Source organism: Varroa destructor, unplaced genomic scaffold, assembly GCF_002443255.2.
Source record: "Varroa destructor unplaced genomic scaffold, Vdes_3.0 BEIS01000002.1, whole genome shotgun sequence".
Classification (NCBI taxonomy): domain Eukaryota; kingdom Metazoa; phylum Arthropoda; class Arachnida; order Mesostigmata; family Varroidae; genus Varroa; species Varroa destructor.
In genome coordinates this window covers 51,811,068-51,829,707 of record NW_019211455.1, presented here as the reverse complement: position 1 = coordinate 51,829,707, position 18,640 = coordinate 51,811,068, and the positions used below count along the sequence as shown (strand labels likewise).

Sequence of the window (18,640 nt, the reverse complement as noted above, 5' to 3'; positions counted from 1 at the left end):
CTCTACTCAGAACAGCAGGCAGTAGCGGTTGTCGCCTACCTGGTGCTTGTCCCTGCTGCTCCTAAAGGCTCCAGGTTCTGAACCACCCTTGCCTCCTTTTATAACGAAAAAAACCTACAATCAGCTGTTTGGGATACTGACAGCTAAGGGCCTGTTCGTGATTAAGCGAGTTTGACTACTCAGGTGAGATCTGTTTGTGTCGTAATAACTGCATAGAAAGACCAACCCCGTGATTTTGGCGGGCGTAATTTAAGAGCGCCTACCGTCCCAGGGGGCGCTTTAGACACGGCTGTTGCGCAATAACAGCGCGCTCGCCTTCCCGACGAGCGCATCGTTCGAATTTCCCGCCTCAGAATTCCGCAGTGACATCAAAGCCGGCTAGGAGCTCTGTCGCACGTGCTCACAATGTTTTTCGAATAATTTTTCATTGAAAATGAACGATTTCGCAAAAATTCGACTACTAGGTTCTTGGGCAGGGCTCGCGGATGCTTTCGCCCACAACCGATTCGCTAAATTCGCGTTTAGCTCGTGCTGCTCATGAGTTCGGTGAGCTCCAGGTACGAAAGTCCGCGCGACGAGCGCCAAATGTTTTGGTTGCGGGGCTGCACCCACTGGCTACTGCGATCGGTTGCTGCTGCTGCTGCTGCTGCTATTGGGATGGCTGTTCAGGAGCTCAATTGTCTAGCACAGGCAGTTGCTGTTGCTAGCATGGCTGCCACCGAGACCCAACGTTTTGGCCTAAACGTCGTGCTTCGGAAGTTCCCTGAGCCGCGACCGAGGACCTACCCAGTGTACGACAGGCTACAGCAAACCGTACGATACTCGCAGGTAAGTTTAACATGTAGAAAACACTGCACCCTTCACCCAATTCAACTGAAGAGATCGAGAGGCGAATCGACCCCTTGCTATATGGCCGTGCTACCGTGTGGTTGTACAGCAATAGGTATGGTATGAAGTTGGTTTCGATCGCCACGATGTACCGACACTCCGGAAAGCTTTCAGCTAGCCCCTAAGAGCCAGTAGGGTCTGGTTATGTATAATTAGCAATTGTTGGTCTGTGGGTAGCTCCCTGAAGAGGTTCGAACCTTTCACACCCACTCTTAGTGGTCGTCGTCATGCTGCTGCTAGCTTGAGGTTCGAGGTGAACAAAACTTAGGGAGAGAGGGGAATGTCATTCTTCCCTTGGAAGCAAGCATAGTCTTTTAGCCGTTTTAATTGGTGACACTGGCCACTCCTCTGATGTTCTACATCTACTTAGATATGATCCAAAACGACTATTTGACGCCCAACGACACTTTGCATGCCTCGTGGCAGCCCCTGAGTGGCCTCGACGGTTTCGACCCGTCGATTTCTGTGCTCCCTGTCGCCGCTGCAAATCACTATTTTGTTGTTACCCCAATGATGTGCCAGCTACTGATCATCATGAACGAGCAACATTTCAGACAATTATGTCTGTCTTAATGTGTGTGCTTATTTAGATAAGCCCCAGATTGTCTCTCGATCGTCAAGTCTTTTCGATGTAGTTTAAATCTTTGGAAGGATATCTTTCTCGAGTAATTTCCATTTAATATATGCATATACATATATCTATTTTTCTATATGCTGCCGTACACACATATATATTTTTGCGTCCATGGTACCGTTTCTCTGCCTGTGGAAGTATCTAAGCACGCCGCGGTGTGTAGGCTCCCGTGTTCCCGTGTTTCACTGTGTCTTGCTCCCACGTAACATCTAGCAGAACTATATCCTCTTAGCTGTAGCACTCGTGCAAGTATCATCATTATAGACGTAGTGATACTATTACTATAAGCTCTTGTGGTGTACAATAGTAGGTGACGAGTGATTGAATTTCTGTTTTAGTTGTTATAGCTGCGGCCGTCTCTTCTTGCCTTTTTTTGCAACTGCAACGACTGCTACTAGTGCTCACGCTGCAGGACTCGTCGCCAGCGATTGTGACTGGTGACGGTTGCGGTACTGCCGTCAAATAGTGGCTCGACATCCACCATCAGCGTATTCGCTAGCTCAACGCTGTGTCGCCGCTTCATGCCTGTGTGTGCCTTTGTATGTGAGAGTGCTCCATGTTATCCATCTACCGGGCGACGGTGATCTCTGCAAAGTCCGTAAGCAAAAAAGCTCGATATTGCCAGCTTGCCACTGCTTTTCAGCGGCGTGTAGCAACAGCGGTTGTGGAACTGCTGACGCAAATGGCAATATTAGTACAGGAGTGATACGAGTGTATCGTTGGTACAATGCGTATCAGTATCAGTCGAGCTAGCCAGCCAGCCAACCAGCCAGTCGGGCAACGTCGGTGTGCGAAAGGAATTGCCAGCAACAGAACAACGTACCCATTCAGGGAAAGAATTAATCGTGGGAACGGAGGGAACGTACGATTCTAAAGGGTTACGAGATAGTACTATGTTAATCTCAAACTGAACGCAAATCGACCTCGTGGCCCATCAGCCGTCATCTTCCGAAATAACACAACAACACAAAACCTAATGTTATCGCTTAGTGATCTTCGAAGGGTTAAAGGCACCCGACCAAACCCCAGAATGGTTTTAGGAACAAGGCATAGAGTAATACAATTTGGAACGTAATGTATTTTATTAGTTAACATCAAAGCTCGGAAAAGGCGTATGAAAGACGATTTACATTACCCATCGCCATCGCACGATGACCATTATCCAAGTAATGGTATTAAACAATAGTACTACCATAAAGCATACCAGAATGTGTATTTCGAAGCGGGCAGAAGGTTGGTAGTATTAGCCAGTGTGTGTTTAAACTTACTAGGTTTAAAATTACTAGATTTATAGAACTCCTATCAGTACCATTATTTTATTGTGAACGCAAGCCAAGCGCCAGAACATATTGATCCATTGATATATTTGTTTAATTAGAGTAAGGGCAGCAGTTTATCAATTAGCAAATGTGTTGATTGACTTTTGGCCAGCTGGACCTGTGGTTTTGCCAGGTAGAAAGTGAGAGAGAATGTATCTGAGCGAACAGCAACGGCTCTTCTAAGAATCGTCGTTGTAAAGCTGGAGGTTTAGCGTTATCATTGTCTTCAGATCGTTGCTATATATATATATATATATATCGACTTATGTCACGAACAATCGTGACGTAAGCGGCGGCCTTTGCGATTGTCGCCTTCACTGTTTCTGCTGCTGCCATTACAGGAGTGGATGCCCCTTTGCTGGCAGGTAACGGTACACAAGGGCTATCAGTATGCATAAGCTTTGTCTACGACTTACTACGGCCAGCACAACCACGACGACCTAAAACCTATCTATTTCTATATGTATGGGAATTAGATTTGACTATTTGTCTGTAGTCTTTCGTTTGCGCTTGCTTGTGTTACTCTTCCTCTATCTACCTATGATACGGCATGTACAGAACAGTTCCTAAATACACTAACAGGATTAGCGAATTGCTACTTTTATCCTCTCAACGCGAAAAAGGGAGAGACGAAAGAAACGTCATGCAATCGAATAGGTTTAGTTTACATTGGTCCTAGACAGGTTAAGTCAAGTCGGACCTGATCTGATCAGATCTTGTTGAGCGACGCAGGACCAAACGAGATAGGGTAATAACTCATTCACTTACTCATAGTGACCCCCCAAATTCTGCATTCTGACCAGATGAGCGCCGCAGTGAGATATAACTATTGTCTGCAATAATTTCTTGATGATGAAATACCGTATATACAGTAACAATGTGATGTGATACTGTGATACTTGCTAACGTATCCATTTGAACGTATTCTGGCTTTTTCGTTTTCGGAGCGATCTACATAGTTCGGTGCTGATTTGAGACGCATACACACACTTAAAATGGAGTACACCAGTATTCACCGGACATGCAGTGGCTTGTTCGTCAGTTTGAAAGAAGTGGAGCTGATAAATCGCGCGGCAGGTTGCTGCTCTACGACAGTTCAATAGAAAAACAGAAACTCAGTAAGCTCAGTATGTATATCATAAAGTCTGCTAAACTCGCTGTCCTATTGAGGTTGTTTGTTGCCCTTCCTTTTTTGACAAGTAGTACACTGACATGCATCGAGTAATAGTAGGGAGTTAGCGACGACATCCGTCTATGATACGCTTTGTGAAGTAGGCAGATCAGTTGAGGGAATTGAAGAATGATAGGAACGAAGAAAAGAAACATCCCATCAAGCTCAACCGATAATTGCAACGACGATATAAATTATAATGATGACGATGAACGAAACAATGAAAAGGTTTTGAGAGACTTGAAGACGCTTTGTGGGGGGAGAAGGCGCTTGTTCATATGCCTGGTGCAATAACAGCGCGAAGATGTTGTTATAAGAGTATCGTGCTTATTGTTATTGTTGTGAGCTGCGGCGCTGCCACGACAACAATCGGCAGTTGTCGCAAACTAACTAGCAATTGGATTAGTTGGTTGGCCCCCGGTGGCGATTGGTACCTTTCATCGTTGTCGCTGACGGCAGCGAAAGCCGACAACGGTTGTGCTCTAGCCGACGATTTCGTTATTCCTATAACCAGTTAGTCGTAAACGGTTTTTCTGTTCAACTACTGCTGCTACCGTTAACGGCTCGTTTGTCGTTTGTTATGCTTGTCCATATTATTGTTGTTGTTGTCGCCTTGTTTAGCTGCTTACTGTTGGACTAAGCAGTGGTGGACCGGACGGCCACTGGCTCCCATTGTTGTTGTCGTCTAGCTGTTAGGTAATCTTGGCAGCTACCGAATGTCGTATGGCCGCGGCCATATCGCCAGGAGCAGAGTACCGATGACCGTCGTGCCACTAACGCACACGGACACACTCACCGATTTATACACTACTAGTTTCACATGAATAGATTCAACGATAATAGCAGCAGCAGCAGCATCAACCATCAGCGGTAAACTCATCCTGACCATAATACCCGTAGAGGATGTTATCTGGCAGGCGCTGATACTCAACGGGTCAGTGGGTGGGATGGCTGGCCCACTGGGGTTACCACCGTCTGTGCTGCTATGGCTGTAGGAAAAAAGCAAAACTAGCGATCTGAATGGTAGGAAGTCGCCAACCGAGGGCAGGAGGCCTATACCAATTCTGGTGGCGTTAGAAGACCTCTGGGTAAGAGAGAGACCTTGTGTGCACGCTAGCTTAGGTTAGGTCTGCCGCCTAGTTACCTTAGAACGTGCAGTGGCGCCAATACCATAGCTAGCCTTGTCAGTGCTCTACAAGCTATTTAATACGTGTGCCAATACGACAAAGAAAGAATGACACACCACTACTGTCAGCAATGATGACTGGACAGTAAACCAAGGGGCTGTTATCTCGCTATTCTTATTGGTAGAAAAAAAAAGTTCGGTCATCAAAAACCGTCATCAGTGGCAGAAGCACAGCAGATGATGATTTTATGATGAGTATTCTGCTGCTAGTGCTGCTGGTGTAACTAGTGTGTCCATGCCGTAACGTGGCTGAAGCAACCGCGTTACTAACCATAGCGGCGTCAACCGCACCGCTGGCAGTCACAGAGGCAATAATCTATTGCTGTGGCAGCAGGCCGCCGCGCGCGATTAGGTGCAGGCCCTTACCGGACAGTGGTGCTCAGGCACGAGTCTCTGTGCCGATTAGTTTGTCTGATTGCTGTTGGCCGTTCAACGGCCGTTCACTATCGCTCCCTGCTGCACTTAGCCGGTTGCTTATTGTTGCTCTTGTTGCTGCTGAGGTGCTGAAGTTGCTTGTCATCTTCTTGCGTGACTGTGCGACTGTAACTAGTTGTACGTCTTTATGTGCAAACCGCAACAGCACAATTGACGTGAATGGTGCCGGCAGAATTAACGACAAAATTTTTAGCATTACCACGCAATTGAAATGAAGTAACAAATATGCAGAGGAAATAGAAAGCAGCCTTTGCTGATGCTATCCTCGCGGATATTTTAGCTAATGTAAGGGTTAGAGAAGAAGCTGCGGGACAATTAGTCTCGTAGCTATCAGTAGAGGAATCAATAAAAAGACATTGATTACTAGCTAATTGAGAGTGGTGGTAAACGTCTAGCATTCTCCGGCTGTGTAGGTGTCGTCAACGCTGCTGCGATTGATAGCTCAGGTTTTTTTCATATACACTATAATGATCTCAGCTCGTTAGCGGCAAAAGAAGTTGCATTGGTCAATAAAGACCGAAAAACTAAAAGGGGCTGGAATATTCAGGCATCTAACAAGTATGGAAACATAGTTTATGTACACAGACAACAAGCAAATGTATTAGGGACAATAAAACTGTAATACCAACAATATGATTAATGTACAACCAATAATTATGTAACATATCTAGTCGGGGTAGTCATTGAAGTGTATATTTCAGTGCCTCATATGTCTTTTCTGTGTCCGTGAAGAAGGGCTGCTCTCACTGCTGTTATTGGTAAATTGCATAGAACCAATTAGAGACAACCTTCACTTAAACACACACATGCACACACAGATACTGTTTCTCTCTTTCACCGTTTCTACCGAAATAGATAAACTACCAGCGCACGGGTACGTACTGCGTGATTCGTGAGGACACGAACGCGTCTCTCTTTGATCAATACTAAAAGTGCTGGACGAGATACCTTAGTCTCCACCACAAATTCGCTTAAGCCTATTCAATTGCCGCTCACAACATGTTCCACCGTAATGAACGTTCCCAGGTATTTACACCCGGAAACGGGGATTTTATAACGAGAATATCCCTGGACATACAACTTTCGCACCGACGACGATATTGTGAAAAATAAGAAACGCCCCTACTGGTAAGTCAGCTCACCCCTTAAACGGCATGTACGTACGCTCAACAAGAATAATAACTATTGATTAGTATTAAATGGACTGGGAAGGAAAGTTTGAATTATGTACACAAAAAGTTATTTTTTCTATACTACACACGATCTTACTAGTTGTCTTATTATATGCAAGTCTAAACTATAGTTGACCCATATAAATACAATTACTCGAGTGCAAATGCAAAACGCATTACAACAACGACACAGTGACTCACATGGGATCGATATGGAGATGACTGCTATTATAACAATTATACTGGATTCGGAATCGCTTCGAAGCAGTGCGGGCTGCAAATTACTATGTTTTATTGACAAAAACACAGACATGCACGCGCATCTGTTGTGTATCAATATGCGATCCTAAAGGTTGTGCATAATTTAGTAAGGCCAACCAAAGGAAAGCAAAATGTTTGGAACGTGAGTTATCACCATTTCATAGTTGTTTGGCCAAGACATTGGGATGTTCGTGTCGTTCTTGATAGCTGTTAGCATGATTTACTGCCAACCACTGCTTAACCAATTTGACATTATCACAACTAAATACCAAAGCTTCATTTAGTGGTTATCGAATACAACCTTTTTAGTTGCGATAAGATTATCGCCCGCCTGAGTTCGTTCAATTAAAATGACCTAAACAGGGCAAGGAAATATACAACATTCAGGGTAATGTTATGACTTGATGGGTCATTGGTCGCTATGCAAAAGGTGAAAGAAAATATATCTATTACTAAATATATAAATGTTCGTTTATATTTATTATGCTAATTGTTATTGAAAGAAGACTTCATGCAAGGATTATCCTTATTTTAGGAACTATTACTGTTAATAATAGCGACAAGAACGAACAAGATGTCTCTGTCTACATGCATAGCCCGCTGCTGTCGCCACCGCCGTAAAAGTATGTGCGCGAGATGGAACGAGCCTGCCGAAAGGCGATGATCAGTATCTGTTCTTTTTTCCTTTCATCTCCTTTTGCGCCCGATTTCATTCGTAGGAACTAATGTGCAAGTGTACATATTTTCACACATGTGTTCGCGATTGCAATCGATTAATAAACGCCAATATGCTTGCTTGCATGCGCGTTGCCAGTTCTATTGCCGATGCAGATTGGTAGTCGTAATAAACGCGGTAGCCATTTTCACCATCGTCCCTGCTGTCACGCGCTGGATTCAAGAATTTCTAGGTGAATGTCCTCTGAGCAGCCACGAACTTCAGCAGCAGCAGTAGCCTCAGAAGCACCTGCAGCAACAATAGCTATGGCTGTGGCTCCAAAGCAAATCTAACGAGAAGCGCAGATTTGCACGGGTTCCACGCTGACGGTGGCTGTGACCCGCCGTTCCTATTGCCACTACTGTCGAGTGGAATACAGACGACCCGATCGTTGTTCTGTTCAAATGTTCACACAGCAGTACAGCAGCAAAAACAACAGCACACACTTAGGTCTTATCACTGGTCACAGGCGACGAAGAAGCAAAGTCTCCTCACTGTTGCTGCTGCCCATCAGCGATGGTTCCGGTAGACCGCGGAAATTTGCAAAAAAAGAAATTTTCAAACTGTCAGTCACTGGTTAGAAGGAACTAGCTTGTTTTACTCAAACTAATAGAACCACAAGGGCCAAGAGTGACGTTCTAATAATTGAAGGGAGGAAGTTAGTGGAGCAGAGAAGAAGTCACAGCAACGCGCGAAAAGGTGCTCACCAGCCAGCCTGTTTGCCTGCTCACAACACACACGGCCAGCTTCACTCACTACGGCCGCCGCTGCCGCCCAGTAACTCGAGTAATCGGCTCGACTGGCACGCAGCCAACAAACGGAATTGTCGACCGACATACGCACATGGCGCACGTTTCAATGTATATATACTACAAGCGAGATATGAGGACGACACGGAGCATCAACAAGCCGTAGCCGTAAGCAAGAACGGACGGTTGACGGTATGACTGACTGGCTGACTGACTGACTGACTGGTTGACATGGTTCTGTGGTCACATTGGTTTTACGATAAGGAGCGGTGGTCCTCACCATGGCTCCAAGGCATCACCATGGCGACGGCGGCGACGATGATGATAATGTTTTTTTGTAACCAGAAGACTGCAAGGTGGCAACAACAGCAGCATCTGCTGTTGTATCTGTTGTTGGGAGTGATGGTGTTTTGACAACTGTTACGAAACATATCGTGACGAGATAAAAGCTGCTCTTTTCGTAATGACCAGCAAATTAATTTATGTATTTGCTGTGGCTCTTGGGGGAGTTAGGTGCGCTTTTGAGCGGAATGACGATAATGCATATAGCACTGTTGCTTTTCTTTCTGTTATTTTCTGTTTGTTACAACGCGACCGTGTCAAGTTTCAAATACAGCTAATGCCAGCTAACAACTACTTGCTTATGTGACTGGCACGTTTGGATCGAAAGATTTCTCATGAATAAAAACAAGACGTTCCGTTGTTGCTCATGAAGGCTATAACGAAAGTTAGCATTTTTATTATGGCAGAAATTGACCAAATGTCGTTTAGAGTTTATATGCCGTTTAAAAAAAAACTATTATGTCCTTTGATTGTGTTAGATTGACGTTAAAGGGGTGACTCAACATATGTTAATCGTGCTGCTAAGCTCGACAAAAGCGACCCATATCTGAACCGACCATCCCAGCTAATCAACTAACAATTGCCACATCAAACGAAATAAAGGCCATGTACTTAATAACGGAAACAACAACAACAGGAGCATGTCGTTACATAAGTAAAGCCCCTAGATACGATGCTACCTGCCCTGCTTAGCTTATATTTACCTGTCGGTTATCCTTCTAATTTTGACTGTCGTCGTGAAGAACGCCTTCGATTCCAGCTACAGGCCAAGAGAGGGATTAAATTTTCCGTTTTGTTACTGTTCAAAGCCATCGTCGCACTGCTATCGCCAGTGTGCTTCTATCCTTTAGGCCGCCTGCTAGTATTCTAAAACCGCTGCTGTTCTGCGTTTCCCCCGCCTGTTTTTTTATCGTGTGGACATGATCATGTCAGCTACCGCCGTTGTTGATGTCGGCGAGAAGATGGTGCTGGGCACACATTGGATTATGGCATCATGCAGCTCCGACCCTATATGCAGAATCAGAATTAGAAAACCACCATCATGTTGATATTTTTGCTGTTAATATGTAATGGAAAAATATAACGATATAGAAGTTTCATGACCAGCTGCTGCGGCTTCTATTTGTATAGGCAGAGCACCAGGGTCTTGTTAGTTTATGCGCTTACTTTTTGATAAAGCCCAAAGATAGATTATCTATTGAGTTTAGGATGTATACTGTTACTATTAAGTCGGCAATATAGCATGCATAAGTAATTTTCAGAGATACCTTAATGAGAGGATAAAGCCTCAAGGCTGTGGGAATATGACAAAGCTTTGTTGCGTTAGATATTTCAGCTCTTGTTGATCTATGTGAGGCTTTGTCTATATGTACATACATTAATGTATAACAGCAGTACGACAGTGGAACAGTACTGTTAGTAGATATCATTCGAAGCTTGATAGCGACGCAGAGGTCTACCCGGACTTTGCTGTTGTCTTAAGCATCGCAGTCGAAAGCGGTAGCGAATTCGGATAATATCGTGAGATGGAGACTGTAGGTTATAGCACCTGCCTTGTGTCTATCCTGAGCTACTAGCGCTCAGCGTCAGCAGATATCAGCCATCCGTGATAAATCGTTTTGTGCATGGCAGTTAATGATCCAATGCAATTAATATGGCCATCTATCCGTGTTGCTAAATGCAGCAGTATCTACAACAGCACATTTCCATCCAAATGTCCATCGATCTATGTCACGCACGACACATCGGATGGTCCGGGCTGGTAGTTGAAAAAGAATTTAAACGATACACGTCATCGACAAGACGACAGGACATTGAGATGACCTAGGATTTTTCCGCGGATATTACTTTACGCCTTCTTGAGACCTGTTCTTAAACCGTCTATTGGACAGTATAACCTGTTGCCTTATGTGGGTGCTCGGTCGTTTCGACGCAATGTTTCTCTGTGACTATGAGTTCACGTTGACTTATAGGTGCTTAAGGCGTCTTTAGATAAGTAAAGCAGAAGCTGTTCTTTCTTGTAGTACACGAAATGGGTGTTCCGTAGAAATATTATTTGCCGCTTGAGCCTAAAACTAGAACATTAGTTGACAAAGAATATCTACAAAATCATAAACTATATCATGTTTTTGATGTACATTTAATTATGCTAATGCCAATTTTTTCGCATTGTTTTCAGTGACAATTCGATTCCATACAAATAAACGTTTTTCGCTAAGAGCAAAGATAATAAAGGTCCAATCAATGACAGATTAGATGGTCGCTTTGGGTGACAAGTAGGGTAATTTTATCGAGTTACAACGTTTAATATCTCCGGTAATCTAAAATACGTACACCATACATACACGGACAGTGTAGTTTTGAATTATTTCACGACCAATTTTCAGTTATTTCAAGTCGCCGCTTGAGATCTAGCACAGTCACATTCACGGTAGATACGTATCATTGAACAAATTGATGAAAAACAATAACTATCTACAACCCTAGGGGAACAACCAGTAGAGTCTATATATTATGATCATGTCAATAAATATTTCGCTCGTTTGTTTGAAAACATGGAAAGCGAGGTACAACATTAGTTTAGTATACTGCTTGTGCTGGACAGTTTACACATGCCGTGATTTCTAGATCTTTTTTATAAGGGGGTGTATTTAATTAAAAGTTATGGTTCGCTTTAAGATTTTTTGTCCTAAACACTAGATATGTTACTTAATTTGCAAATTTATATCTGTATGTACCGTTTAATTTACTCAACAAAATGACTACTTCGACTCAAACATAAATGGTAGTCTTTGAATAAAATTCTTTGACGGCCTTCATTTTGTCTTATTTGTCCGTATTCTTTGTAAAACGTTTTGTAGTTGAAGGTTTTTAAAACTTTCAACTGAGGTACTGCACGGGATGATCTGAGTGATGATACCTGGGTGACAACGGCTCGAATACGGTCAAACGCGAATCGAATTTGAACGTGTCTTTATATCGCTGTTTATATGCCGTGTGTTCCTTTCCACTAACCATAACGACCTTAACTGTCAATTAATTGCAGGTTCTCAATGACGACCAGTTGACGTCACTGATTCTGAAGGAAAAAGAGATTTGGGACGTTTTAGGGGTCGCGCGTAGCCTCCACATTATACGACTAGACGAGTCTCGATCGGCTGTTATCTTCGGTGAGGATCGGGACCACCTGCAAACGGTAGTCAGTCGCCTCGTGCCACGATCTTTGCCACCCGACCATGTTAGGAGCTACCTGGCGCAGATGTGCGCCATCTGCGAAGACCTTCATGCGCGAGGCTTTACACTTCAGGGCGCACTGCAGCTTAGCTCGTTCGCACTCGACAAATGCGATCATGTATTCCTGCTTAGTTCAACCGGCGTCCAGAAGGCGAGTAACTGGCGGCCGGTAAGCCTCAACCCGCAATATACCGCCCCCGAGGTGTTACGGCAATCGTTACAGCTGCGTGAGGACGTCCTCGAACACCAACGGCTGCATCAGGCTTCGCCCTTTTCCACTCCGTACAACTCCTTCTCCTGTGATACATGTAAGTGATGGAATTTTTTATAGTGCTCACTAATTAGCAGTAGGAACGGAACGACTATATGGTACGCGCAGAGCTAATCCTTTTAGACGTGAGATAGCTTGCGTTGCTATATGTTTATATACGGGGTCGTGTATCGATTGTCGCTGGGCTATAATAGTGAGTTATCACAGTAACATAGCTGAGTTAATATAAATATTCGTTATAGACAGATTGTACCCTAACGAAGTCTTCCGTCAAGGTAACGTTTTTCGTGAAGCCGCATATGTACGAAGGAGACGATAACGCTTAAACCTAATTGTATGTTTGAACAGAGAAGAAAGATTTGTAGGGCATATAGTAGTATAGAAGCACAATTCCACAAACGTATCTACAAGGGTAGATTAAGAAGGAAGAGAATTAGAAGAAGATTAAAGAGAAGGGTGGCAAAAAGCAAGGAAGGCTATTCGTTCACAAAACCCTAAGTTGACAAACACTTGTGAACTATATATTTCATGCAGTTGAGGTTAAAGCTGAAGGCTTGAGACACCACATGGTACTATTTACGTTCATTGACCTTTAGCTCCAGTGTTCAACCAGAACGAAAACCTAGCGAAAAAAAAAATAAAACAGGTCTGACTGTTCGCCTATATGCCTGTTCGCTTGTCGCACCATTATTGCTGCCGGTGTTCATTTTTTGTGCAAAATTCTGCCACGCTATATATGAGAGCTGCTAGGTTATTTATTGTATGAACAAGCGTCTTATATTAATTATAAGTGTTTTAAATACGACAAGCCCAGTTTACTAATTGTTCATCAAAGTCTATAAACCTCTCAAGACGCATGCTCGTATCAGCATAAATAAATAAAAATGCAGCTGCAAACGCCAAACTACCGAGCTGTTGAAGCGAGATATTAAAATAATTAAAGCGAACTTATTGATTACTGTCTTCATGTAGCATGGCCAAGCTAGTTTTAAACGGCATAGCTGATTTGTAATCAATGGACCAGCACGAAAAATTAATAGGTAAAACCGCCGTTTTGACCTATAAGCGTTTTCTGCGACCTTCACACACCTCACGCGTTTTTCCTTTTAGAAGTAAAAAAAAAAATAAAGAACAGTTTTAGCAGAAACAGTTGCTTCTGTCCTGTGCGCGCAAGCCAATGGCCCTTACCTACAGATTCCAAGCTCTAAAGGTAATACGGCAGCATAAAGTAGGGGCAGTGCGAAAATATGAGAGGCAAACAGATACCCCTTGATGGAGTGTTTTCAAGGATAAAACGATAAGTATAGTTTGCTTTGCTTACGACGCGTATAACTGGAGCTGCTAACTGTGATAGAACATTTGCTCATGTATTGAGCCACTAGAGAAAACTAAATTAAATAACAAATAACGAGGCGGTAACGTATCACATGTAATTTTCACCATGGCCCATCATTACATTGCGTCAATCTATGGGTTCGAGCATAAAGAGGATAGAAATGTATCCATCTATTAATAACCGTATTATAGTATACTATATGTGGTGACAAAAATTCAAAGCCAATGACTTGATGAATGTTAGCTTTTTGCGACTCGCATTATAGGTATCGAACATCAGCAATAGGCTCGTATAGGTCCTAAATATGATCTTAATAAGTCAGTTATCTCGGAAGTTAAAAAAGAGCTTGTGGTAGAAAACGACGACACAGGTTCTTGGCTTACTTAGCAAACAGCTTTTTAAACTCAACCGGATTTCAAAGCTACCACTTTGCTCAACCTAATTTTGCGGGTAATAGCATACACAGTATCGTACAGCGTGCGTAACCGTTTCGTAATCCTCGGTTAGTAGACGACAAATTCGAGACAAAGTATCAAACATATGATTAGTATTTTAAAGAAAAAATAATGTACATTTCTCTGTATAATTCTGTAAAATGATTTCCACGTACCACTAATAACCCTCAGAAAATTATGTTGACAGAGCTCAGGGTGTCTCGGTCAAGCATGTCTGTCCGTGCAACTGGAGTCCGCCGTTCTCTGCCAAGTTGACATATTTTTGTGCAAAAAAAAATGAACATACAGCTAGAAATGAGCGGAAACTTATGGATCTGAAATTTGAAGTGCTGTGTAAACAAAAATTAAGATAGTTACAAAAACGCGCCTCGAAATACAGCCAAGGGCAGAGCTTTGTCTTGTTGGCCACTGGATCATAAAATTAGTAGGTGTCTCGGTCACAAATACCGAGCGTCTGCCAACAACAGTGTAATCAGTCGTCAAACTCATTTTGAGCCGCGTTCACATCAGTTGCTGCTGTAGTCGGACGTGTCGTCGAATCAGGGGAGGGCAGTCGACAACGGCGACATCAGCAGCAGCGGCGGTTGCCTTCCGTCGAGGCCGCTGTGGCTTCGATAACTTCGAGATTCCGACTCACGGTGGTGATGTGCCGATTTCCTGCTAGCCATTCAGCCAATGTATAGGTTGCTGCGTTGGTACCTCACTCGCCCAGTAGCTTCAATGGCGGTAGTGGTACGCACAGCCATTAGCATCATATTTCACTAGTTACATTAGCACGAGCAGTGATACAGAACGAACTCGTGAAGATAAGTTTTAATTTCAACTTAAAATACAAATAAAAAGGTTAGTGGCAGGATAAAAGGTTCAAAGGGAAACAAGGCAAACAGAATCCAAGATCAACCGAATAACCGACAGCCTGCCATGAGCTAAAACTGTCGTTGCCATTGTTCTAGCAGCGGGGCTTGCCTTCTAGTTGTAACAGACGTAATCTTATGGCGATAGTTGTACTGTACGTTTTAGCAGCAGCAACAGCGGTAGCAGCAGCAGTGAAGGTAAACAGAGCCGTTTGAAGTTATGCTTAACACCTGTACCGGGCGCAAAATTTTGAATATTCTAGTAGCGCAGATCTGCGTTATGGTTGTCGCACCGCTTTTTCGACTGCGTCTTCGCATCAAAAATACGGTATAGGCCATCCCTTGCCTCTTCCCTACTTCCCTCACTCTTACTGTCTCTTCCGGCGCGCGCGAGCTACAGGCAGTTGATAATCGATTTGATCGGCGACATACACTGCTGCTGACGCATGTTCACCCTATATATACATATGTATATTGAGAGTGAAAGAAGAGGGCGACGATGTCATCGTCATCCTTAGCGCCACCGTGTGATGGTGGAGCTGCTGCTGCTACCACATCGTTCGGTATCCCTGCCGGTTCATGTCCACGTATACGAACATATAGAAAAGGGTACAAGATGCAAACCGCAGCCACAGAGGGCAACGACACACAGGGTGCAGGCCTGCAGAAGAAGCCGCAAAGTTCGTCTCCGTATATATGTATATATTTGTACTACATATACAGGTACGCTCACGATCGTTATGTAACGTGGCCGTTTTTTGTGCGCGTCTGCTTGGGCGAAACAACGGCTGACGGAACGATTTCTTTATCCTTTATCATTATAGAACCATCTTGCGTAGTGCTCAAGCTCTCGTTTCCAACAGGTGATATTATAATAGGGTATGGATGTGAAATGGGTACCATAAGCCAAACGGTCCACAAATTCAGCAGAGTTTAATTGGATCCAGTTGTTTCTTGGCAAGATTGGTTAATAGATTCAACCTTTCTATTTTCCATGGGCATTTGTTGGAGGATGAGCCTCGGGATGACAACGGCTGTCGCCGCCCGCAGCCCCGTTCTATGCGACAGTGTTAATGATTTTGATGTTAACGTTGATTATAACGCTGCTAAAGATGATAAGATGTTGCATGCCAGCCTACTATCGCCATTAGGTCAGAACGAGGCAGTCTTTATTTCTTTGTTAGGTCCAGATGACGTGCGGCAGTGTCTCACTGCGCCTCTGGCACAACAGAACAATAACAGCGGCGGCGCCTCGGCAGCTGAGAGCAGTTACCGTCAGCAGGGAGAGAGAAAGAGACGACCACGCACTCATCGATCGTCAGCAGCCAGCCGTGTCCTCAGCAGACAGCGAGGCGCGCGGGCGCGGTGGTAATAGCACCAGCCACAGCAACTGCTATCCATAAGTGACTATCCGAGCCCGTGACGACAACATGAACAACAACAACAGACGGCAACAGAGGCAGTCGTGGTAGATAGGCCGGCCGTCCAGCAGAAGAAGACAGATCTAACCCTGCTGTCGCTGATGCGGAAGGAAGGAAGGAAGGAAGGAAGGAAGGAAGGAAGGAAGGGAGGGAGGGAGGGAGGGAGGGAGCGAGCGAGCGAGGGCCGAAGGGGTGGAAAGTTAGCTGCGAGGAGTAGAGGGTAGCATAGTGGTTGTAGTATATAGGTAAAACAGAATATATGCGTTGAGTGAGTGCAGAAATATCGAACGAGTCAAAACGGCCGATAGTAGGCAGCCACTATTGTTTTTCGACTCATCGGCAAACGGTGCTGCTATAACTACAAACCACTAGAGGCTGACAAGGTGGCTGCAACAAATGATGGCAGTAGCAGATGAGTGTCGACCAGACGACGAGGGCAAACAGGAGGGTGGTATACGCACGGAAAATAGCAGCTAGCCAGAGTCAGTTAGCCAGCTAGACGAAGTAAAGTGAATAGGGTGGCTAGCGACGGCGATGACGACGACAACAATAATAGCAGCAACAAAAACGACAAGCGATGACGATGCTGCTGCTGCCATTGACTGCCAAAAGTGCTTGATGATTAGTTAGTCGGCCGGCCGGCAACTGACAACGTTCCGCTCGCGTACCGTGTACTAACTATGCACTGCCAGCACCAGTAATACCTGGACGTATGTTATGTCAAGGGATAGCTGTAGCTGCACACATTGTCACTTTAAAAATTGGGTCATGCAACAATGATTTATAAGCATTTTCCTCCTCGTAGACTATCATATTATCGTTGCATGGCCAGCGATGGCTGGTAACAATGCTAGCCTCTTTTGCAATTATAATGATGCTAACTGCATCTATCCAAGCTCATGATAATATGATTATCTTTGCTCGAAGCGCAGTCACGACAGGTCATGCCTTTAGTGGATGGTTGTAAGTTATGATGTGGTAGGACGGTTCCATTTGGTTGACTGTGATAATGGCCATTTGTAGAAGTTACTTCAACCAAGTACTCATCATTGTTATGTAGTGGTAACCAGTTTTGGTTTGAATTGTCTTTGTGGCGCTTATCTTTAACGTTTTCATCGGGTTAGACTGACCTCCGTCCACGTTTTAATTCCGTTGACTGGATCGTTCATTGAGCAGCATTCAGAACCTATGAAGCTAAGCAGCTACGTAGTGAACAGGTGTCTGCATATGGGTGAATGATTATATGCTGTAACTGTTTCAAATCCACCATTGTTAGTAGCTGGAATAGTTTTTAATAATAAAATCGTACCGAGTTACCTAAACGACAATAATGCGAGCGGACGATCATTTCACGAAGAAAGAAGTTCACAATTTGGTTGTCGTTTTGTCAAGAATTTTATATTATAACGTATACAGGTACAAATACCTGAAACCCGAGTAGAGATAGACGGAGGTGTGTGATCTCAAATTTTCTGCTTTGTTCGCGTTACAGGCGTGCTTTGATCTCTCACGCTTACATACATTCACACACACACACACACGTAAAAACAGAAAAAGTAATTCGAACTAGAACCAAACTCGTTCTCTAAACCAACTGTCGGACTATTGTGTATATTCTACCCATAATACCTACACGTGTAGTAACGGTAATAAAATACTAGCAGTGGTATAGACCAGAAAACATGCTCCAGCGAATAATATCTCGGGTACTTAGATGAGTAGGTTTGCCACTGCCTTTGCTCAGCCGCGACAATAATACTAAACTTATATTCATTTATATATATAATATATTTTCCTGTTTTATAAGTTGAATTTTTATTGATTTCGATTCACCGATAGCAGCAATTGACAAAATAACTAGTGACTAACATGCTTTGCGTATTTTACTTACATCTGCTGCTATTTCAGTGTTTCATGCCGATGCCTATAGCGTGGGCATCTGCGGATTAGTTATGGCTACTGGGAAGAGACCCTTCCGTATAAATGTTGGACGTTCAACAACGGCTGAGGACTGGATACAAATGACCAATCGGCTTGTTCTTGAGATACCCAGTAAGTACCCACGATAGGCGAGCGTTGATATTAATGACCACGGTGATAATACAGATCCGACTTAGGAGCTTCCATTTGGTACCACACAAGTCAAATGGTCAAAAAGGCTTTGGCTACGGAATTTTCGTTCTTGCGTAGAAATTCA

General features: G+C 43.9%; 1 protein-coding gene across 1 annotated transcript in view; it reads left to right on the top strand.

Moving 5' to 3' along the window:
* LOC111245544 (uncharacterized) overlaps positions 1-18,640 on the top strand; it is a 29,997-nt gene continuing 11,357 nt past the window's right edge. The window contains exons 1-3 of the mRNA XM_022794031.2: positions 1-828; positions 11,919-12,414; positions 18,352-18,495. Of these exons, the coding sequence (XP_022649766.1) occupies positions 538-828; positions 11,919-12,414; positions 18,352-18,495 (931 nt within the window). The 5' untranslated portion in view covers positions 1-537. The remainder of the gene's footprint in view (positions 829-11,918; positions 12,415-18,351; positions 18,496-18,640) is intronic.